The following is a 24,337-nucleotide window of genomic DNA, read 5'->3' as shown; positions in this document are numbered from 1 at the left end:
TTTTTATCATGTGGTTTTTTTTTTTTTTTTAATAATTTTGTATTCACTTTACTTGATCAAGTAGTACAGAGCTGCCATACACCCCTTTCAGTCCTCTCCCCTCAGGTTGCCGCTATTAATACTTTGCCCCTATTAATACCTTCGAGTGGTACGTTTGTTTCGGTTGATCAGCCAATATTGATAAATTATTAACTAAAGTCCACAGTTTGTTAGGATTTATTCTTTTTTTAATTTACTTTCATTGATGGATAGTTGAACTAGTTTTGTTAATTACTTCTATACAGCAAAGTGACCCAGTCATACATATTCTTTTCCATTATGCTTTGTCATAGAATATTGAATATACTATGCAGTAGGACCTTGTTTATCCATTCTATATGTGTGTGTGAGTGTGTGTGTGTATAGGGTTTACTTTTATGTTGTACATGTCTATGGATTTTGACAAATGCATGATGTCATGCGTCCAGCATTATAGTATCATGTGGAGTGATTTCACTGCCCTGAAATTTCCACGAGCTTCGCCTGCCCCCTTGCAGTCACTCTTCTATTTACTCTCTGTGTAGTTTCAGCCTTTTGCGAAATGTCGGTGTAGTTGGAATCATACAGTATGTAGCCTTTTCAGACTGGCTTCTTGCACTTAGTAATATGCATTTCAGTTTTCTCCAAGCCTTCTCATGGCTTCAGAGTTCATTTCTTTTTAGTGCTAAATAATATTCCATTGTCTGGATGTAGATTCTTTCACCTGCTGAAAGACATCTTGGTTGCTTCCTGTTTTGGCAGTTATAAATAGAGCTGCTATAAATGTGTAGGTTTTTGTATGGACATGAGTTTTCAACTAATTTGGGTAAACACCTGTGAGCACAGTTGCTGGCTGGATCGTATGATAAACATATGCTTAGCTTTGTAAGAGACTGCCAGGCCGTCTTCCAAGGTGACTGCACCATTTTGCACCCCCACCAGAAATGACTTCCTGTTGCCCTACATCCTTCTCAGCATTTGGTTCCATCAGTGTTTTGGCTTTTAGCTCTTTTAAAAGGTGTGTAGTGGCATCTCAGTGCTTTAATTCATAGTTCTCCGATGATATATGAGGTTGCTTGTTGTGTGCTTATTTGCCATCTGTATTATCATTGATTTGAAGTCTTGAGTTCTTTAGCCTATTTTTTACATCATTTTCTTATTGTTGAGTTTTTAGAATTCTTTGTGTATATTAGTTATAGGTCCTTTATATGTTTTGGAGATAAAGTTCAACTTATCAATTTTGTCTTTCATGAACCATGCTTTTCATGTTGTATCTAAAAATTCCCAGCCCATAAGTCATCTATGGTATTTTCTGGAAGTTCTATACATTTGTTTTTAACATTTTTATCTGTGATCTACTTGGAGTTAATTTTTGTGAAAGGTGTAAGGTTTGTGTCTAAATTCACTTCTTTGCATGTGGATGTCCAGATGTTCCAGCACCATTTGTTGAAAAAACCACCTTTTATCCATTAAATTGCCTTTGCTGCTTTGTGAAAGATCGGTTGGCTGCGTTTATGAGGGTCTATTTTGAGGCTATATATTTTATTTCATCAGCTTCCCAGGTGGCTCATTTGTAAAGAATCCAGCTGCAAGGCACGAGATGTGGGTTCAATCCCTGGATTGGGAAGATTCCTGGAGAAGGAGATGGCAACCCACTCCAGTAGTCTTGCCTGGGAAATCCCATGGCGGGCTACGTCCATGGTGTACCAAAGAACTGGACGTTCTGCTCCATTGTTCTATTTGTCTGTTTTTTGGCCGGCACTACACGTCTTGATTACCGTAGTACTGTATTAAAGTCAGGTGGTGTCAGTCTCACAACTTGGTTCCTTTTCAGTGTTGTGTTGGATATTGTAGATTCTTTCCTTTTATATACAAACTGTAGAATCAGTTTATCAGGATCCACAGAATAACTTTCTGGCATTTGGGTTGGGACTGCATTGAATCTGTAGATCAGCTCGGGAAGAACTGATATCTTTAATAGTTGAGTCTTCTTATGGATAAATATGAAATAGCTCTCCATTTTTTACTTTTCCTTTCTTTTTTTAGAATATGTAGTTTTCCTCATATAAATCTTGCACATATAGTTTAGATTTATACCTAAGCATTTCAAGGTGGTAAGGTTGATGTATAGAAAAGCAATGAACTTTTTATTTTTTAGCCTTATATCCTGAAACCTTGTTATATAATCTCTCACAAATTCCAGGGTTTTTTGTTTGGTCAATTCTTTGAGGTTTTCTGCATAGACGACCCTGTGTTAAATGCAAGGACAGTTTGATGTCTTCCTTCCCATTATTCCTTTTCTTTTCATATTGTTTTAGCTAGGACTTCCAATATAATAGTGAACAGGAATGGTGAGAAAAAGACATCTTTACCTTGTTTCTGGTCTTAGGGGGAAAGCCTCTAGATTATTAGCCTTAAGTATGATGTAAGCTGTAGTTTTTTCATAACTGTTCTTTATCGAGATGAGAAAGTTCCTCTCTATTGCTGATTTTTGTATTGAATAGGTGTTGGGTTTTGCCAAATGTCTTTCCTAAATCTATTGAGATGATGATACAGTTTTTCTTGATTTTTAAGTAGTGAACCAGCCTTTTATACTTGGAATAAGTCCCACTTGGCCATGGTGTATATAATTTTGTTTGTACATAATTGGATTTGATTTGCTAATATTTTGTTGGAGATTTTACATCTGTGTTCATGAAAGATACTGGTCTACAGTTTTGCTTTCTTGTAATGCCTTTATTTGATTTTATGTTAGAGTAATGCTCTCCTCATAGAATGAGTTGGGATATGTTTCTTATGCTTCTGATTTCTGAAAGACATTGTGGAGAATTGATGTCATTCCTTCCTTCAGTGTTTGGTCGAATTCATTAGTGAAACCACCCGAGTCTGGTGCTTTCTATTTTAGAAAGTTATTAACAGTTGATTCAGTTTCTTTAATAGATGTAGGTCTATTCAGATTATCTGTTTTTCCTTGTGTGAGTTTTAGTAGATTGTACCTTTCAAGGAATTGGTCTGTTTCGTGTAAATTATCAAATTTATGGGCATAGAGATAGAGTTGTTCACAATCCTTTATTAACCTTTTAATGTTCATAGACTCAGTGCTGGTGGGCTCTCCTTCACTTGTGATATTAGTCATCAATGCCTTCTCTCTCTTTTTTTTTGCTTTTGGTTAGCCTAGCTGGTTATAGGTTTATCAATTTTATTGATCTTTTCAAAGAACCAACATTTTTGGTTTCATTTTCTCTATCTTCCTGTTTTCTATGTCATTGATTTTTTGCTCTCATTTTTAATTTATTTAAAAACTGTTATTGATGTATGGTTGGTTTACAATGTTGTGTTAATTCTTCTGTAATGCAAAAATGGCTCAGTTATGTAAGTATATGCACACACACACGTATATATAATCTTTCTATTACGGCTTGTCACATGCTGTTGAATGTGGTTCCCTGTGCTATACTGTAGGACCGTGTTGTTTATCCATCCTATAGATAATAGTTAGGCTCTGCTCATCTCAAACTCTCAGTCTTCCCCTCCCCTCCCTGTCCCGCTGCCCCCGGCCTTGGCAACCACACATCTGTTCTCTGTGAGTCTGTTTTGCAGATATGTTGACTTGTATCATATTTTAGATTCTACATATAAGTGATATCATTTGGTTTTTGTCTTTCTCTTTTTAACTTCCTTCACTCAGTATGATGATCTCTAGGTCCATTCATGTTGCTGCAAATAGAATTATTGCATTCTTTTGATGCAGTCGTATTCCATTGTTTACATGCACCACATCTTCTTTATCCATTCATCTGTCAATGGACATTTAGGTTTCCATGTCGTGGCTATTGTAAATAGTGCTGCTATGAACATAGGAGTAGATGTGTCTTTTCAAATGTAGTTTTTTCTGGGTATATGCCCAGGAAAGGGATTCTTGGGTCATATGGCAACTCTAGTTTTTTGAGGAACCTCCACATTGGCTGCACCAATTAACATTCTGGAGATCCAACCAGTCCATTCTGAAGGAGATCAGCCCTGGGATTTCTTTGGAAGGAATGATGCTAAAGCTGAAACTCCAGTACTTTGGCCACCTCATGCGAAGAGTTGACTCATTGGAAAAGACTCTGATGCTGGGAGGGATTGGGGGCAGGAGGAGAAGGGGACGACAGAGGATGAGATGGCTGGATGGCATCACTGACTCCATGGACGTGAGTCTGAGTGAACTCCGGGAGCTGGTGATGGACAGGGAGGCCTGGCGTGCTGCGGTTCATGGGGTCGCAGAGTCGGACGCGACTGAGCGACTGAACTGAACTGGGCTCTGTTTAGTGTTTGCTGTAGTTGTAGGTGTTGGTGGCTTCAGTTTCCTCGAGTGTTCTTGTTTTTGTCTCTCCTCTTTCCTTTGGGTTTCCCTAGAAACTATCTTCTAAAAAAGTTTTTGGACTTCCCTGCAGTCCCGTGGTTAAAAATCCATGCTTCCGCTGCAGGAGGCATGGGTGTGACCCCTGGTCTGGGAACTAAGATCCCATATGCCATGTGGTATGGCCAAAGAAACCCAAAAACAATTTTTTGAGATAAATTTCATATATAGTTAACCGATTTTAAGTGTGCAATTCAGTTATTTTTTATATATTCACAGATACGGCAACCATCACCAGTCAACATTACAGCATTTTCATCACAGAGAAATCTGACCCCATTCCCTGTCGCCCACCTGACACCACTCTCCCAGCCTTAACAGTCACTAATTTTCTTTCTATCCCTATATAGTTCCCCTTTCTGAGGTTTCGCACGAGTGGAATCATGTACTGTGTGGTCCTCTGTGACTGAGCTCTTTCACTGAGGAAAATGTTTTCAGGGTTCATCCCTAGTGTCACACGTATCAGTACTTTATTCACTTTTATGGCCAAAAATACCATTTATCAAATGTATCCATTTGTCAGTTAATGGGCATTTGTGTGGTTTGCACCCTTTGTCTATTATAAATAAAGCTGCTATAAACATTTGTGTACAAGTTTTTTGTGTGAACATCTTTCATTACACTCAGGTATATAACTCGGAATGGGATTGGTTTAACTTTTTAAAAAACAGCCAAACTGTTTTCCAAAGTGGCCATACGCTTTGCTGTGCATCTTCATCAACAGTTCGTATTGTCTGGCTTTAAAATTGTGACTTCTTCTCGTAGGGGTGTACTTGGAGTGGACAGACCACCACACACTGTTGGAAAAGACCCTCAACATCTTTCATGCGCTTATTTATCTTCAGTGCGTCTAATTTGGTGATGTGCCTGTTCAGATCTTTTGCTTGTTTTTAAATTGGGTTGCTTACTGAGTTTTAGAAGTTCTTTATGTGTTCTTGATATGCTCAAGATATCAGCCTGATATCAGGTATGGGATTTGGAAGTATTTTCTCTCATGCTGTGACTCTTCATTCTTTCTAGTGTCTTTCAAATCGTGGAAGTTCTTAATTTTTTCCAAAGTACAACTTTTAAAAAACAATTATTTTTGGCTGCACTGGGTCTTTGTTGTGGCAAGCAAGGGCTACTCTTCATCGTAGAGCGGGCTTCTCCTCGCGGTGGCTTCTCCTGGTGTAGGACACAGGCTCCGGGACACGTTGTCCTCAGCAGCTGCAGCTCTCGGGCTCTAGAACCTGCTCTCAGTGGTGGTGGTGGTACGTGGCTTAGTTGCTCCATGGCACCTGGATCTTCCCGCACCAGGGATCAAACCTTGGTCCCCTGCATTGGCAGGCAGACTCCCGACCACTGGACCACTAGGGAAGTTCGACTTAGTTTTTCTTCCATGGATCATGCTTTTGGTATCATTTCTAAGAATGCTTCACCCAAGCCAACATCACAGTTTTTCTCTGATGTTTTCTGTTTCTACAGGAGTTAATCAGCTTTAGGTTTATTATGTTTGTCCATGATTAACTTTGAATTAAATTTTGCACAAGATGTAAGGTATGTTTGGAGTTGTGAGGATTTTTTTTTTTTAGCATATGGACACAATTTTTGAAAAGATTGTCTTCTCCATTGAATTGCTTTAGCATCTTTGTAGAAAATCAATTGGTAATTTATTATATAGAATTTTAGTGTCATTTTTTGTAGGCAATCAATTCTGTTCCAGTAATTTGTCTTTATGCCAGTACGACACTCTATTGATTACTTTTACAGTAAGCTTTAAAATCTGGCAGTTTAAGTCTTCCGGCTGTTTCCTTTTTCATAGTTGTTTTTTATCATTGTGGCTCTTTTGCCTTTCTAAGTTTTATTTTGGCTGTGCTGGGTCTGTTACCGCACACAAGCTTCTCTCGCTGTGGGGCCGCTCTCTGGTTGCAGCGCTTGGGCTTCTCGCTGCAGGGGCTTCTCTTGTGGAGCCTGGGCTCTGGGGCACACACGCTTCAGTACCTGTGGCTCGTGGCCTTAGTCGCTCCACGCCATGTGGGATCTTCCCAGACCAGGGATGGAGCCCATGTGTCTCCTGCATTAGCAGGCGAATTCCTGACCACTGAGCCTCCAGGGACACCCTCCTTTGCCTTTCTATATAAATTTTAGAGTCTGTTTTATTTCTACAAAATGTTCTCCTGGAATATTGATTGGAATTGCTTTGTGCCTATAGACCTATATGGAGAAAACTGCAATCTTAACAGTTTTGAATCCATGAATGTAATGTACATCTCTATTTTTTAAGAACTTTTTTATTTCTTTCATGAGCATTTTGTAGTTTTCAGCACACAAACCTTTTAAATATTTTCTAAGGCTTGTTTTATGGACTTTAGTGCTATCATATAAATGTTTAAAAATTTCAATTTCCAATTTTTTATTGCCAAACGTATAGAAATACATTTTAATTTCTGTATGTTGACTTTGTATCCTGAGAACTTCCTGAACTCAATTCTAGTAGCTTTTCTTGTAGATTGTTTGGAATTTTCTACATAGACAATCATTGTAAATCAGAAGTTGTGTATCTTATTTTCTGATGTGTGTGCTTTGTTTTTTTTATTGCCATATTACACAAGGAAGGGCCTCAAACATATTTTTGATCGATCTTTATGCCAATACTACACTGTCTTCAATAGGAGTGGAGAACGTAAAGACTGTATATGTGATTTTAATTTTTTAAAAATTTGCTGGGACTTGCATTATGACTCAGCGTATGGTCAGTTTTAGTGAATGTTACACATAAGCTTCCAAAGAATGTATTCTGCAGTTCTGTCAGTTGTCATGTTTATTAACTGTATTATTCAAATTACTTATACACTGCTGCCTTTTTTGGGAGTGGGAGGGTCTGCTTATTCTACTGAAGGAGGTGTGTTAAGACCTCTTAATATTCCTTGTCCATTTCCTTTGAAGTAGTTGTCTATTTGTCCTTTATGGATTTTGAGGTGTATATCAATTTGGAGTTGTTCTAACTTCCTGGTTAACTGAAATCACTTTATCATTATGAGATACCTGTCTTTACTCCAAATAGTTTCTGCCTCGAGGTCTACTTCTGAGGTTAATGTGACTGTGTGAGCTGTTGGCTTATGTATCCTCTCCCTCCTCACTGGTTTTTAAGCTTCTCCCATTGTGTTTGGTACAGAGTTCAGTTCAGTCGCTCAGTTGTGTCCAACTCTTTGCAACCCCATGGACTGCAGCATGCCAGGCCTCCCTGTCCATCACCAACTCCGGGAGCTTACTCAAACTCACGTCCATTCAGTCAGTGATGCCATCCAACCATCTCATCCTCTGTTGTCCCCTTCTCCTCTCACCTTCAGTCTTTCCCAGCATCAGGGTCTTTTCAAATGAGTCGGTTCTTCGCATCAGGTTGCCGAAGTATTGGAGTTTCAGCTTCAACATCAGTCCTTCCAGTGAATATTCAGGACTGATATCCTTTAGGATTGACTAGTTGGATCTCCTTGCAGTCCAAGGGACTCTCAAGAGTCTTCTCCAACACCACAGTTCAAAAGCATCAATTCTTCAGCACTCAGCTTTCTTTATAGTCCAACTCTCACATCCATACCTGACCACTGGAATAACCATAGCCTTGGCTAGACGGACCTTTATTGGCAAAGTAATATCTCTGCTTTTTAATATGCTGTCTAGGTTGGTCGTAACTCTTCTTCCAAGCAGCAAGCATCTTTCAATTTCATGGCTGCAATCACCATCTGCAGTGATTTTGGAGCCCAAGAAAATAAAGTATGTCACTGTTTCCATTGTTTCCCCATCTATTTGCCATAAAGTGATGGGACCGGATGCCCTGATCTTAGTTTTCTGAGTGTTGAGTTTTATGTGAACTTTTTCACTCTCCTCTTTCACTTTCATCAAGATGCTCTTTAGTTCTTCTTCACTTTCTGCCATAAGGGTGGTGTCATCTGCATATCTGAGGTTACTGGTATTTCTTCCAGCAATCATGATTCCACCAGTTTGTGCTTCATCCAGCCCAGCATTTTGCATGATGTACTCTGCATATAAATTAAATAAGCAGGGTGACAGAAAACAGCCTTGATGTACTCCTTTCCCGATTTGGAACCTGTCTGTTGTTCCAAGTCCAGTTCTAATTGTTGCTTCTTGACCTGTATACAGATTTCTCAGGAGGCAGGAAGGTGATCTGATATTCCCATCTCTTGAAGATTTTCTCACAGTTTGTGGTGATCCACACAGTCAGAGGCTTTGGCATAGTCAATAAAGCAGAAGTAGAATTTTTTTTAATGGAACTCTCTTGCTTTTTCGATGATCCAGTGGATGTTGGCAATTTGATCTCTGGTTCCTCTGCCTTTTCTGAATCCAGCTTGAACATCTGGAAGTTCACGGTTCACTTACTGTTGAAGCCTGGCTTGAAGAATTTTGAGCAGTACTTTGCTAGAGTGTGAGATGAGTGCAATTGTGCAGTAGTTTGAACATTCTTTGGCATTGCCTTTCTTTGGGATTGGAATGAAAACTGACCTTTTCCAGTCCTGTGGCCACTGCTGAGTTTTCCAAATTTGCTGCCATATTGAGTGCAACACTTTCACAGTATCACCTTTCAGGATTTGAAATAGCTCAACTGGAATTCTATCCCCTCCACTAGCTTTGTTCGTAGTGATGCTTCCCACTTGACTTCGCATTCCAGGATGTCTGGCTTTAGGCGAGTGATTACACTGTCATGGTTATCTGGGTCATGAAGATCTTTATTGTATCATTCTTCTGTGTATTCTTGCCACCTCTTCTTAATATCTTCTACTTCTGTTAGGTCCATGCCATTTCTGTCCTTTATTGTGCCCATCTTTGCATGAAATGTTCCCCTGGTATCTCTAATTTTCTTGAAGAGATCTCTAGTCTTTCCCATTCTATTGTTTTCCTCTTTCTTTGTGTTGATCAGTTAGGAAGGCTTTCTTATCTCTGTTATTCTTTGGAACTCTGCGTTCAAATGGGTATGTCTTTCCTTTTACCTTTCGCAAAAGGAACCGTGCTGCCAAATGGGTATATCTTTTCCTTTGCCTTTCGCTTCTCATCTTTTCCCAGCTATTTGTAAGGCGTCCTCAGACAACCATTTTGCCTTTTTTCCATTTTTCTTGGGGATGGTATTGATCCCTGCTTCCTGTAAAATGTCACGAACCTCCGTCCATAGTTCTTCTGGCCCTCTATTAGATCTGATCCCTTGAATCTGTTAGTCACTTCCACCGTATAATCGTAAGGGATTTGCTTTAGGTCATACCTGTATGGTCTAGTGGTTTTCCCTACTTTCTTCAATTTAAGTCTGAATTTGGCAATAAGGAGTTCATGATCTGAGTCACAGCCAGCTCCCGGTCTTGTTTTGGCTGACCGTATAGAGTTTCTCCATCTTTGACTGCAAAGAATATAATCAATCTGATTTTGGTATTGACCATCTGGTGATGTCCATGTGTAGAGTCTTCTCTTGTGCTGTTGGAAGAGGGTGTTTGCTATGACCAGTGTGTTCTCTTGGCAGAACTCTATTAGCCTTTGCTCTGCTACATTTTGTGTTCCAAGGCCAAATTTACCTGTTACTCCAGGTATCTGTTGATACCTATTTTTGCATTCTAGTCCCCTATAATGAAAAGGACATCTTTTTTGGGGGTGTTAGTTCTAGGTCTTGTAGGTCTTCACAGAACTGTTCAGCTTCTTCAGCGTGCCTGGTTGGGGCATAGACTTGGATTACTGTGATATTCTTGAATGGTTTGTCTTGGCAACGAACAAACATCCTTCTGTCGTTTTTGTGATTGCATCCAAGTACTGCGTTTTGGACTCTCTCGTTGATTATGAGGGCTACTCCATTTCCTCTAAGGGATTCTTGCCCACAGTAGTAGATATAATGGTCCTCTGAGTTAAATTCACCTATTCCAGTCCATTTTAGTTCACTGATTCCTAAAATCGATGTCCACTCTCCTGTTTGATGTCATCTCCTCTTTGGCCACTTACAATTTACCTTGATTCATGGACCTAACATTCCAGGTTCCTATGCAGTATTGTTCTTTACAGCATTGGACTTTACTTCCATCACCAGAGTAAGACATAATCAATGTGTTGTTCATATGAATGTCACTCAGTTTTTTATTTTTCAAATGTGAAATAACAATGTGATTTATTTGTATATATCAAATAAGTGTTTCATTTTTGCCTGTTTTTAGTATATATAAATAGACTTGACTATACATATTATTTTTGCATTCAACCTCAAGTTTTTGAGACTTATCCATGTTATACTCATTGATTTTTCCCTGCTGTATAGTACTTCACTATATAAATAATACTGCAGGAGATCTCATTCGGTCCCACACGTCTTACAAATACTGCCTTCCCCAAATTTATTTCCAGGTTGACCTTTCCTTTAAGTCAGCATCTCTACTTTTGATACAAGGATCTCAATTTAACAACCAAAAGATAATTCTTGATTTCCTACTCTCCCCTTTCCCAATCTGTTCCTTTTTCAGTGTTCTGTATCTCCTCATGACACCATTTACCCAGCTCTGCAAGAACCAAAACGGAGATGGAGACACATTTGGTTTTATTTTTTTTCCACCCAGATCTGTTCTGTATTATTATTATTTGCAGTAACATCAAACCATCCATTTACAAATTTTCTGGTCTGCAGTCAGCTGGAGACTCAGGTCTGATACCTGGTGTCGGGAGGAAATGGCAACCCACTCCAGTATTCTTGCCTGGGAAATCCCATGGACAGAGGGGTCTGTCCATCTACAGTTTACGGAGTCACAAGAGAGTGAGACATGACTTTGCGACTGAATGACGACAACAGCAATCAGTAGCATATATACGTCAATCCCAGTCTCCCAGTGCTCCCCTCCCCTTTCCTCCTTGGTATCTGTATATTTGTTCTCTACATCTCTATTTTTGCTTTGCAAATAAGATCATCTGTACCATTTTTCTAGACTCCACATATATGTGTTAATATACAGCATCTGTTTTTCTGACTTCACCGTGCATGACACGCTCTAGGTCCATCCATGTCTCTACTAATGACTGAATTTTGTCCCTTTTTTATGGCTGAGTGATATACCATTATATAAATGCACCACATCTTCTTTATCCTTTCCTCTGTTTACGGACATTTAGGTTGCTACCATGTCCTGGCTATTGTGGATATTGTTGCAGTGAACACTGGCGTACCTGTGTCTTATTGAATTCTACTCTTCTCTGTGTATATGCCCAGTAATAGGATTGCTGGTTCATATGGTAGTTCTATTTTTAATTTTTTAAGGAACCTCCATACTGTTTTCCATCAGTTTACACTCCCACTAAGAAGGTTCCCTTCTCTCCTTACCCTCTCCAGCATTTATCGTTTGCAGATTTTTTGATGAGTGTTTTACCAGTGTGAGGTGACATCTCACTGAAGTTTGGGTTGCATTTCTCCAAACATTAGCAACGTAGGCGTCTTTTCATGTGTGTTGGCCATCAGTATGTCATCTTTGGAAAAATGTCCACTTAGGTCTTCCACGCTTTTTTTTTTTTCTTTTGATTGGGCTGGTTTGTTTTTTCTTTCTATATTGAGCTACATGAACTGCTTGTGTATTTTAGACATCATTAATCATTTGTCAGTTGCTTTGTTTGCAAATATTTTCTCCCATTCTAAGGGTTGTCTTTTTGTCGTATAGTTTCCTTTGCTGTGCAAAAGCTTTTAAGTTTAATTAGGTCCTATTTATTTTTGTTTTTATTTTCATTATGCTTAAGTGGGTCAAAAAAGATCTTGCTGTGATTTATATTACCGTGTTCTGCCTATGGTTTCCTTTAAGAGTTTTATAGTGTCTGGCCTTACATTCAGGTCTTTAATCCATTCAGAGTTTATTTCTGTCTGTGGTACTAGGGAATGTTCTAATATCATTCTTCATGTAGCTGTCCAGCTTTCCCAGCCACTGGACCAGCAGGTAAGTCCCAAGAGGCAGTTTTTGATGTCTGACACTGACTTGTTGGATGGCAAATATTTTCTGTTAATTGGCACAAGTGAAGTTTTCGCTTTATAGCCTCACACTGTCTACTCGGGCACTTCATAACACATGCTCCTACAGTCAGTTTGGATGCTGCCAGCAAGTGTTCTGGGAAATTGGGGAGGTCTATCTTTAATCAGGACGTGTAAGACTGTGCTGAGATTAAGGAACTGGAACAGTGCTTTTTTTTTTTTTTTCCTGTAATTTCTATTATGTTCTTATAGTCTCCCCACTTTTGCCTCTAAGTGGTCACATTCCCAAACAGCTTACTATGTGCTGTACTGAATGGATGTTCTATGTACAGTCAGGAATTTCCTTTTGGTCTTCTATTGAATTTGACATAACTCTCAATAATGAAAAAAATAACCATTAGAAAGAAAAAAGTTTTTTTTTTTTTTAGGATGTATCTAATCTTTTGCTTTTTCTAGTGATCATTTCCTACAAATAACACACAGTTACACATATTTTGCAGTTAAATCTTTTTTTTATTCTCTTGTGGAATGCTATGTTTAATGTTACAGTATGGTTGTCAAAGCTACTGAAATGTGACACATGTCCATGTCTAAATGCTGCAGAACAGTATAACAACAAAGTTATTTTACAGCTGAGGTCTGATGGTTTTTAAACCGATGCCTATGTGTATGGCCAGCCACAAACCTGGGGGATGTCTATTTCCTGTACATGTATATACAAATATATCCATACATATTTATATACACACAGGCATGTATTAATTTATGTGTGAAATTTATAAAATTATATATATACACATACATGCATATCTATATACATATACCCACCCTTGCTATTGAGCTCACTTTTCTAACACTAATCAGCTTCATGCCCAATTATTGCTGCCCAGTATAACTACATGATTTTAGTGCCAATACCAAGCACCTTTTCAGATGCAGGACAGGTATGCCTGTGCATATAGATATGTGTATTTATGTATGTTTGTGTATATAAAGGAATCATTTCTCCCTTTTATGCTTCAGTCATGCATTACTACAATAAACAGTCTTTTCACCATAGATTTTGAAATTCTAAACAGTGTAAAATCTACTTCTGGAAAACTGTATATGTTCATAGTTACAAAAAATATATTATATATATGATTGAAACCTATTGAGTACATATGTTCTCTGAATCTGGCTATATCCTAGCCCTTAGATAAATTAAAAAACACCCTCTTAACAGGATGTTATGATAGGCTTAAATAGAACATTACTTGTATTTAGAATAGTTGATAATATTTTAAAAGTTGACAAAATGATGTTAAAGATTTGAAAAACACTATGCCTCTGCATTAAATATATAAACGTTTCCCGCAAGGGCCTGGTTCAATTCATTCTAAGATTCTCATGTTCCAAGCGTAACCAATAATTGTAGTCATTATTCTTAAAATTATGGCTCATTAAGGCTTTTATACAAAAAAAAGCCCTAGTTTTAATCATTTATAAAAAACAAGTTCTATTTAAAAGAAAAAATGTACATGAACACTGAAGTACTCGTGGATATTATTGTACAAAGTGTGACTATGTAAAGACAGGCGGCTCGTTCCCTGTAAGGACACCCATGGTAGCACATGTAAACCTGGCTTGGTTCCTCTGCTCTGCGCTATTCAGCGTGTAAAATTTAAACCATTTTTCACATTAACATTTAAATTTAATACAGTGCAAATGTTTGAGAATAACTTGTTCCCCCCAGTGAAACAAGGACCAGCGTTATGCTGAATATTCTTCAGATCTATTTACAAATTGAGCTAAAAGTTCACCATAAACTTTGAAATTTGCTGAATATCAGCAGAAATGTTACTGAACTAGCAGCAATTGCATTTAAAATATTCGATAGTTACTTGAGAGAATGCATAAAGTTTTCCAGGCTGTACTCTGAATCATACTGCTCTTGATCCCAAAGGTCGCTCAGGTTTTCAAGAATCGATCGCATACTTGTTTTGCCAGAAGTAGAGGCCTCAGCTTTTTCTGCTTTGCCATCCTTGAATTGGAAGAAAGATAAAATGGAAAATTTCAAAAATTTTTTCTTTAAAATACCGCACTTATTTCTAAGACAGCACTTTTTCAACAGAGTTGAAAACACTTCCAACTGTGGGGAAGCTAATGATCTCGTATTATTTTCCACTGCCCTAATAATTTACCATTTTATGCTTTTTATTTGAGAAGAATTTTAAGACCATTGCAAAGAACTCATTGTTAACTGTGTCACTTTGGGCTCTATCATTCTTCCTCCCTGTATATATATTACAAAATTAGATATACATCAGCCTTTCCCCAAACCAATTCAGAGTAAGTTGTAGATATTATTTATGTCCCTTTACCCCAAGAACAAGGACACTCTTATATAACAGAGTACAAAGCACAATAATCAAGATCTCATATATTCAGATTTTGCTAGTAAGATGGTTTATGGCAACAGCTCTTGCTTCCCTGGAAGACCCCTTGAGCCCAGTTCTGCTCGCTGAAAGAAGTCACCCATAAGAATATTCTAATGAAATAAAAATACATTTGAAGCAATCCATGTTTCTTTGAGCCTTTTTTCTAGGTTACACAGATCTTGTTCTCTCTACCTTACATGACAGGCTTAAGGAACCTTTGTCCATTCTGGCTACCTTTTGGGGATTAATTTGTTACTGTTGCAAATGCCACACCTAAGTGTGGCTTAACATACAGAGGGAAACTACTTTCTCTAAAATTTGGACCTGATAACCCTGTTATTATAGCTGGCTTAATTGCATTATATAAAGCCATCTCTTACCATAATTTATACTGAGCGTACAGTTGATTTTCTGAACCTACACAGGACTTTAAATCAACCCTATTCGTTTTACATTATTAAACCGACAGTATTTCCAGCTGGTGTATTCTTTGCTAATGCTTATTTTCTATTAGTTCTGTCATCCACAATAACAAAAATACCTATTATCTTCATACTTTTGTGGTAATATAGGCATTGTTATCCTGCCAAGAGTGAAGACGCCCAGAGAAGTTAATTTGCTTCGAGTCACCAGTTAGTTAACTGGAGGCAGGGCAAGGAATGGAGAGTCAGGTCTAGCTGACTTGAGATAGTTCCTACCTGTAAAGGACAGCTAAGCAAAGAAAACCCAGGGAGCACGCTAGAGCCATCAATCAGAAACTCCAAACTTCAAACATCCCCTAGTATCCGAGAGTTTTATCTGGACATCAAAAATGCCCTCAAAGGGTTATCTAGTTGATACTAAAGTGAACACCTTTGCTGCCCCTTTTAATACTTTTATCAAGTACTGCCAGAAGTCTGAACACATAAATACAAAAATTGTATAAGTTCTTTACCTTATCAAGAGTAAACAGATCAAGGAGTTGATCTGTCCCCATACTCTGCAAACTAGAATTCTCTTGGCTAATAACAGTATTTGCTATGTTCATCTTGAATTTCTGCAAACCCATTATTTTCTCTTCCAGTGTTCCTCTGGTTATCAATCGGTACACATTAACCACACGTTTCTGAATGAGAAAAAGAAGTTAAGCAACTGTAGTGTTCTTGCCTGGAGAATCCCAGGGACAGGGGAGCCTGGTGGGCTGCCATCTATGGGGTCGCATAGAGTCGGACATGACTGAAGTGACTTAGCAACAGCAGCAGCACAAATAAATAGATAAGCTTTGAGATTCACCAAATCAGAGGGATTTGTATGCTTGTTTTAGGTACTTGGGAGAAGGCAGTGGCAACCCACTCCAGTACTCTTGCCTGGCAAATCCCATGGACGGAGGAGCCTGGTAGGCTGCAGTCCATGGGGTCGCTAGGAGTCGGACACGACTGAGCGACTTCACTTTCACTTTTCACTTTCATGCACTGGAGAAGGAAATGGCAACCCACTCCAGTGTTCTTGCCTGGAGAATCCCAGGGATGGGGGAGCCTGGTGGGCTGCTGTCTATGGGGTCGCACAGAGTCGGACACAACTGAAGTGACTTAGCAGTTTAGGTACTTGACTACTACTGAATTAGGATTGCAGGTTTTTTAAAAATCTGTGCCCAAGACCTTAAAATGTTTGCAATCACAGAATATGAGGAATGGATAGTATACCAGGTTTTCTTGGCCCAAGCACCTCATTTAATGTGTGAGAAAGTTGTGCAACAAAATCAAGTGACTCACCTAATGTCACAACACTTATTAACATAAAAATAGGAACTCAAACCAAGACTTTGTCTTTTGGGGGAAGTACTGTCCCCAGTGAGCCAGTTAATGCCTGTGAGCGCTGACTTTCACCTGCCCAATGCGATGCGCCCGGTCCATGGCTTGTAGATCACGCATGGGATTCCAGTCATGCTCCACAAATACCACCGTATCAGCGCCTGTTAAGTTAAGCCCCAGGCCACCAACATGAGTTGTAAGTAAAAGAACATCTATGGATGGATCATTGTTAAACCTAAAAACATAGATATTAAAAAATAAAATTAGTACATTGCTTCCTAAAGTTCCAATAACAGACACTTAAAAGTTTAATGAATGTTAAAGAGCACAAATAAGAACATTGCTTTATAAATCCATGATACAGCCATTTCTGTGACCACTAAAGTTGAGACTACCTTCTTTTAAATATACATAACATCTTTAGTAGTAGAAAAAAGGTATTCTATAACATGTTAGAAATTTCATACCTAGCAATTAAGTCCAATTGCAAAATGTACTTGAGTAATTTTCAAAAATGGAATACTAAGACAAAACCCAAGTATGAACCTTTAACATATGGAGACAGAACAGTGTGGGCAAAGGTCAGATCAGTCAGGGAAGGCAGAAGATTAGGGTGGTAAGGGTTGCTAAAATCATACTAGTCCTAGAAGATATTGACAACATCTAGTAGCTTCTAGGAAAAAGAAAAACTAACATTACCAAGCTATTATTTATTACTGACTGAGACAAACACCGGGCTTTACTTTATATGCTTTATATTATTTGTTACAGTAACTCTATAAGGATATTACTATTTGAAAGAGACCCAGGCTGTGTGGATAATAAACATTAGTGCCCAAGAGAACACTGCTTTGATGGTGGAGTTAGGAGTCAAACCTGGTTTTAAGTCCCTTCCTAGGTCTCTGTTTTGTGCCTTAAGATCTCTTAGGAATGTCTGTTAAAAATGCTTTGAAGTCAGCAGCCTGCATGACAGATCCTAGGAATCTGCATTTTAAAAAATGAACCACGGAAATTTCTAAAGCAGACCACATACAAGAAACACTGCACTCAAGAGACTGCTTCCAAGCCAGGCCAGCTTCCGTCTTGTTCTCAGTGCAGATGGAGAGATGAGGATAAAGGTCATAGTGAAGCCACCTGTTTGCCACCTCTTACCCCAACCACCAAATACAGATGAAGGGGAAACAGTTACCTCTCTGTTTTGATGCCTTAAACTTCTTTCATGCCCATTAGGATGCTTTCCTAATAGAGTTCTTTCCCCCTAGCTAAACAAACTACTCAATTACATTTCTGCACTTCTGTATTTTAAAGATTTACTTGGGTTGAATTATATAATAAAACACATTTTCAGATATTTAGTCAAAGTAGCTCGTGGGCAAACTTCTATGTGAGTAATAGTAATAGACTGACTATAACTTATTTATGAGTTTCAGAAGACACTTACCGTGAAACAATGGAATGCCTCTGACCAGGAGGTATGCTACCATCCAATCTCAAGTAGGTGACAGAGGGTAAATGAGGTTTGAGAAGATCATGCTCCACTATATCAAGCATGCTTTTAAGTTGACAGAAGATCAGTATCCTGTGCTGGGCTACTACAGACTCTGTGCCACTCTCGGAAGTACTGCCATTTCCCAAACCACAGTCCAACAGCAACTTGAAGAAAGAATCACTTGTTATATACAGGTGTCCCATAAAAGTAGGCAATCAATCTCACTGAAATAAATGCTTCTCTTTGTGGTGAGAAAAGGTTAACTTACCTGTGACCTGAAAAACAGGTTAGCATTCTGGGCTATCGTTATATAATATTTTCTACTCTAGCCCATGTGAAATCAACACTCTTCATCCATTAATTATTCTCAATAAAACTTAAGCCAGAAAAGCTATAAAACCTAAAACAATAACTGAAGTCCAGATTTTAAAAAGGTTTTTCTTTTAAGGGTAGATAAACTAAAAGCTGAGTTTTGCAATAAGGAGCTCAGTCTGTGATATGATGTACTTACTACAAGTGATACGAGCAAAATGGCAGAGTAAGCAGTTTCTAGAAAAATAAATTCAAATGGTCCACAAGACCATACATTATAATCAGAGTGATAATCACAGTGACAAAAAGAGAAATCGTGAAAACACCAAGGGAAAAGTGACTCCCACCACCCCTGCACCGCATGATTTTGTGGGATCTTAAGTTTCCTGGTCAGGGATCAAACCCAGGCCCTGGCAGTGAAAGTGCCGAGTCCTAACCACTGGACCACCAGGGAATGCCCAGAAGTGACTTCATGTGAAAGGGATTCTCAATGAGATTAACACCTGTTTTCTCATCAGAAGCCATGGAGGTCATCATTATCAAGAAAGTGAAAAGAATCTATAGAATTGGAGAAAGTATTTGCAAATTATATATCTGATAAAGGCTTAACACCTAGAATATAAACTCCTAAAACTCAACCAAAAGAAACAGTCCAATGAAAAAAATAGTTGAAAGACTTCAACAGGTATTTCTCCAAAGAAGATATGTCTTAAGCACATGAAAAAAAACCATTATTAGTCATTAGGGAAAACTAATCAAATCAACAATGTGACACCATCTCGTACCTACAGTGATGGTTAAATTAGAAAAAGGAAAATCTTGGGGAGGATGTAGAGGAGTCAGAACCCTGGCATATGGCTTGCAATGTAAACGTTACAGCCACTGTGGAAAGGTTTGGTGGTTCCTTCAAAAGTTAACCACAGAATAACTATGTAATCCAGCAGTTTCACTCTCATATCTATACCTAAAGAACTCAAACAGATACTTGTAATGTTCACTGCAGCATTATTCACAATAGCCAGAGGTGGAAGCAACCCAAGTGTCCATCAGCACATGACTGGAGAAACGAAACGTGGCTTGCTGCGCTGTGCTTAGTGTGTCTGACTCTGTGAGCCCATGCACCCTAGCCTCCAGGCTCTTCTGTCCAGGGGGTTCTCTAGGCAAGAGTACTGGACTGGGTTGCTATGCCCTCCTCCAGGGGACCGTCCTGAACCAGAGATGGAACCCTGGTCTCCTGCACTGCAGGTCGATTCTTTACCATCTGAGCCAGCAGGGAAGCCCAGAACGTGGCGGTGGTGGCTGTACCAGCAACAATAGAGGAATATTACTTGGCCATAAAAACGAAGTGCTGATGTATGCTGTGACGTGAAGAAAACCTGGAAATAAGTAAAGCTAGCCAACCACCAAAGAACAAACATGTGATCCCATGAAATATTTAGAACAGGTATATTCACACAGACCAAGTCGATTAGAGGTTCCCAGGGTTATAGAAAGTAAAGTGGGAAGTTACTGCTGAATAGGTAGAGTTTCAGGCCTTCCCTGGTAGCTGGGTGGTTAAGACTGCTCACTCCCTATGCAGGGGGCACGGGTTCAATCTAAGATCCTGTGTGCTGCATGGTACAGCCAAAAATAAATATAGGTACAGAGTTTCTATCTGGATGATGGGAAAATTCTGGAATAGTGGTGATGGGTACATAACACTGAATGTAATTAATGCCACAGAATTCTACATTTCAAAAACAGTTAAAGTGGCATTTGTTATACTTTACCACAATTTTTTAAAAAGCTGTATCAAAAATTTAACAAACCAAATTTTTGAAAATGGTGAACACATCAGTAATCTTTTAGAAAAGCACATTTACCTACTGTTACTGATCAGGAATGTACAACACACATCTAACACTTAAAAGACGTACGTACTTGTTTCAAAGCTGAGAGTTTAGGGGCATGCTGAATATCATGGAGAGAAGAATTCTGAGCTGCAAGTTTTTCAGTAGTACTCTTGAACTCTGGATGCTGAGGTGTTAAGACTAATGCTGGATGGTTGCACAGTTTACGTAAGTACTGTAATGCCTTTAAGAGAGAAAAAAGTATATGGAAGTCTCCTTCACGTGACACAAATATTTGTTATCTTAGTGTCTTCCTGTGCTACTGCATCTGTCTAGAATGCCTTTCTTACGACTCCTATTTATTCTTAAAGAACCAGTTCAAATATCTTATTTGTGATGTCTTCATCTGTACTTCTTGTGCAATTTGTGTTTACTTCTGTGATAGAATTTATAACATATAAATTGTACAGTGATGTCTATCTTCCCCACTAGACCAATGACCTTCTCATGACAGAAAGTCTTATTAGCTCCTATAGCTAACCCTTTTGAACTGAAAGTGCCTTATAATGTTGCTAGAGGATTCTAGAATTAGACATCATTTCCTAAAGGAAGGTTCGTCAAACATTAGTGAGTATGAAAACTTCATACGACCCTCTTAAATCTGTAAATCTCTCCCCTCTACACAGTATTTTGATTCAACAGGTCTGGTGGTGGGACAGGGAGGGTGGAACTGTGTAGTTGTGTTTGAGAGTCAGGTCTTGTTTCCTCTGACTCAGCCATACCCTTGTCTTTTGTCATTTACTTGGCCTCTGATTTGGGTCTCACTTTTGTTTGGCACATAGATTTGCATCAGTAAGCTACATTGCTGGGCACTATGATAAAACTGGGAGAGGTATGAGCTTTCAGAATCACCTTTTCCTGATTCTATCTTTAAAAATGCTGTAGTATTTTAATATCTTCATATCTTGGTGACAAGGCAGGGTTGGGAGATATTCTACAGTGGAATATTTCAAAAGGGAAAAAAAATGAGTTGACGCTTTCTCTTTTTTCTCATTCATCATCTGTCTCAGGACTTCTGCACTGTATGTAATGTCTCTGCCTGGAATAATTTCCTCCCACGAATCTACATGCCTCAACCTTCATTCAGATCTTTGCTCAAATGTCACTTCCTCAGTACATCCCTGATCACCCTGTTGAAAAACTACAACCTACCCTGACTCCTATACTGTATAAGCCCATAGTTGATTTTCTTTTACATGATACATGTTTTTTATTATATTTTTCACCCCTAGGGTCTTGTTCACTGCTTTAATTAACCCCTGAGGTTAGAAAAATTACTGCCTTGTGGTAGGTATTCAAATATTTTTTGAATAGGAAACAAAAATTCTCTATTTTAAAACTCTTCATGTAATAACATATTGCAGTTTTCACTTTAATTTTAATATTAAATTACCTATTATTACTAATTACGAACATGAAAATTAATTTGGCTCTTTTACCTATTTTCAAGAATGTATACACAAAATTTAACATTTAAAAAGTGGGCTATAATATGTACCTGGAATACATGACCTGTAGCTTTAAGCTTTGGTTTTTCGGTTTCTTCAGAAAGTGCAGCTGAAGAAACTGTTTCATCAACATCGCACTTGGCACGAGACTTAGCAAAATCCTCATAGAGCTGAACCTGTAAATTCCCCCACAAAAACAGTAAGCATATTTTTTTCAATTGTTCAAAACATGACTAGAAAAGGCCAGTAAGAACAGCAATGTAAATCAGCCCTCATCAAAGAAAATGAATTACATAACCTACTTGAATATAGATGATCCACTGCATCATGGTAGATTCCTTTTAAATTACATTTAGAAAACAAGTTTAACACATTGTTCAGCTGCTAAAATATTTTTTAAAAAATTGTCAAATAATCCTAAATTAAATTTTTCCACTCTATTCATGAAGTTAAATAAGTTACCGATAAAAGAGAACCTGAACCCTTACAAGTAAATGAGGAAATCTTCCTTAAGTGACGTTACATGGTCAAGACCCTAACAGGTATGTTTCAAAAGACCAAGTTTTAAAAAAGATACTAACTGCAGAACCCACACCAAGTTTAAAGTACTTCCTTATGAGTCTGGGTTCCTGCCTTGTATATGTTAAAACAATGAGAAAGGGAAGAAATCTATAGTGCTGAAGAACAGAAGTCACAGAATAAAAACCTGTAGGTGCAAAACAAACCCAGATGTCACTTCCCTCTGCAGCTCCCTTCCTCCAGACTACTTAAATGTGTTTTATGCTGATGTTATAATACCACTATAATATCTCAGGTTTTTTCATATGGCACCTTTTCTTTATCATACTTACTTTAAAGTCATCTCATTACCTCTAAAATTTTTCTTTCAAGAAATATTAATCCGATTTTTACAAACAAGGGATGGAGGCCGAGAAATGATGTAGTTGATATCACGGAGCTCTTAGCATTTAAATTGGTGTTTTGTCCACAAAACTGAAGTTGGATAGATAAATACTAAAAGGTTAACTGTCTATATACTGGAGGGGAAAGGAGCTATTTTGCAGATACGTCTGTGCATCTTTTATTCATTTGAACCATACTAAATCATAGAAAGTGAAGTGCATAGAAAGTGAAGTGAAGTGAAGTTGCTCAGTCGTGTACGACTCTTTGTGACCCCATGGACTGTAGCCTACTACACTCCTCCGTCCATGGGATTTTCCAGGCAAGAGTACTGGAGTGGGTTGCCATTTCCTTCTCCAGAAGGAAAGTGAAGAGGAACTAAAAAGCCTCTTGAAAGTGAAAGAGGAGAGTGAAAAAGTTGGCTTAAAGCTCAACATTCAGAAAACTAAGATCATGGCATCTGGTCCCATCACTTCATGGCAAATAGATGGGGAAACAGTGGAAACAGTGACAGACTTTTTTTTGGGGGGGGTGGGGGGGGGCTCCAAAACCACTGCAGATGGTGACTGCAGCCATGAAATTAAAAGACGCTTACTCCTTAGAAGGAAAGTTATGACCAACCTAGATAGCATATTAAAAAGCAGAGATATTAGTTAACAAAGGTCCGTCTAGTCAAGGCTATGGTTTTTCCTGTGGTCATGTATGGATGTGAGAGTTGGACTGTGTAGAAAGCTGAGCACCAAAGAATTGATGCTTTTGAACTGTGGTGTTGGAGAAGACTCTTGAGAGCCCCTTGGACTTCAAGGAGATCCAACCAGTCCATTCTAAAGGAGATCAGTCCTGGGTGTTCATTGGAAGGACTGATGCTAAAGCTGAAACTCCAATACTTTGGCCACCTCATGTGATGAGTTGACTCATTGGAAAAGACGCTGATGCTGGGAGGGATTGGGGGCAGGAGGAGAAGGGGACGACAGAGGATGATGGCTGGATGGCATCACTGACTCGATGGACGTGAGTTTGAGTGAACTCCAGGAGACAGTGATGGACAGGGAAGCCTGGCGTGCTGCGATTCATGGGGTCGCAAAGAGTTGGACACGACTGAGCGACTGAACTGAACTGAAATCATCTGATACTGAAACAGACTGATGCTTACTAACCTAGAACACAATGTAAACATTCAAAGAGAAGATCCTGTTTATAGGCCGTATTTTACTAAGACAAGAGATAGCTTCCCCTTACAAAAATACCACACACACACACAAATACTACACAAGGAAAGGCATACCATTAACGCCTTTGACAATGGTCTCTATGTACAAAATCAGAACTGGGCAGATGCCAATACTTCTCTTGAAAATTTACTGGCAATACTTTAGAAGAGACGAGGTCCCACTTCCCAACTCAGCCCTGATGTATACACCTATAATGCTGCTGTAAGGAAAAGACATCACAGGCAGACTTCTGGCCCTAAAAACACTGGCTTACTTCTTTATCACTTGCTTACTTCTTACTGCATCATTTTAATGTTCCAACTTTTTCAATTAACTTGAGACGTATAACAAAGCAATTATGACAGTAGATTTTGTATTAATGCTGTGTTGAAAATGCACAAACCCAAATGTGTACTTGTATACCCAAACATTCATTTAGGTTTTATCTACACCTGTTTGAAACAGAATATTCCTGAAGTCTAAGGAAATAGAAGC

At 38.6% G+C, this 24,337-nt stretch overlaps 1 protein-coding gene across 2 annotated transcripts in view; it reads right to left on the bottom strand.

Annotated features, from left to right (window-relative positions):
• Positions 1-12,875: 12,875 nt before the first annotated feature.
• The window catches only part of BTAF1 (B-TFIID TATA-box binding protein associated factor 1), an 87,699-nt gene continuing 76,237 nt past the window's right edge, over positions 12,876-24,337 (bottom strand). The window contains exons 33-38 of one of the 2 annotated variants that reach the window (XM_055560633.1): positions 21,782-21,907; positions 20,315-20,467; positions 18,035-18,246; positions 16,669-16,828; positions 15,738-15,908; positions 12,876-14,406 (exon numbers count right to left, since the gene is read on the bottom strand). In XM_055560633.1, coding sequence (XP_055416608.1) covers positions 14,263-14,406; positions 15,738-15,908; positions 16,669-16,828; positions 18,035-18,246; positions 20,315-20,467; positions 21,782-21,907 — 966 coding nt within the window. In that variant the 3' untranslated portion in view covers positions 12,876-14,262. Of the gene's footprint in view, positions 14,407-15,737; positions 15,909-16,554; positions 16,829-18,034; positions 18,247-20,314; positions 20,468-21,781; positions 21,908-24,337 lie in introns of those variants that run through there. The other variant, XR_008707176.1, reaches the window with a different exon arrangement.

This window comes from Bubalus kerabau, chromosome 22, assembly GCF_029407905.1.
Source record: "Bubalus kerabau isolate K-KA32 ecotype Philippines breed swamp buffalo chromosome 22, PCC_UOA_SB_1v2, whole genome shotgun sequence".
Taxonomy (NCBI): domain Eukaryota; kingdom Metazoa; phylum Chordata; class Mammalia; order Artiodactyla; family Bovidae; genus Bubalus; species Bubalus kerabau.
Note: the sequence above shows the minus strand (reverse complement) of the source record. Positions and strands in the feature narration are given on the sequence as shown.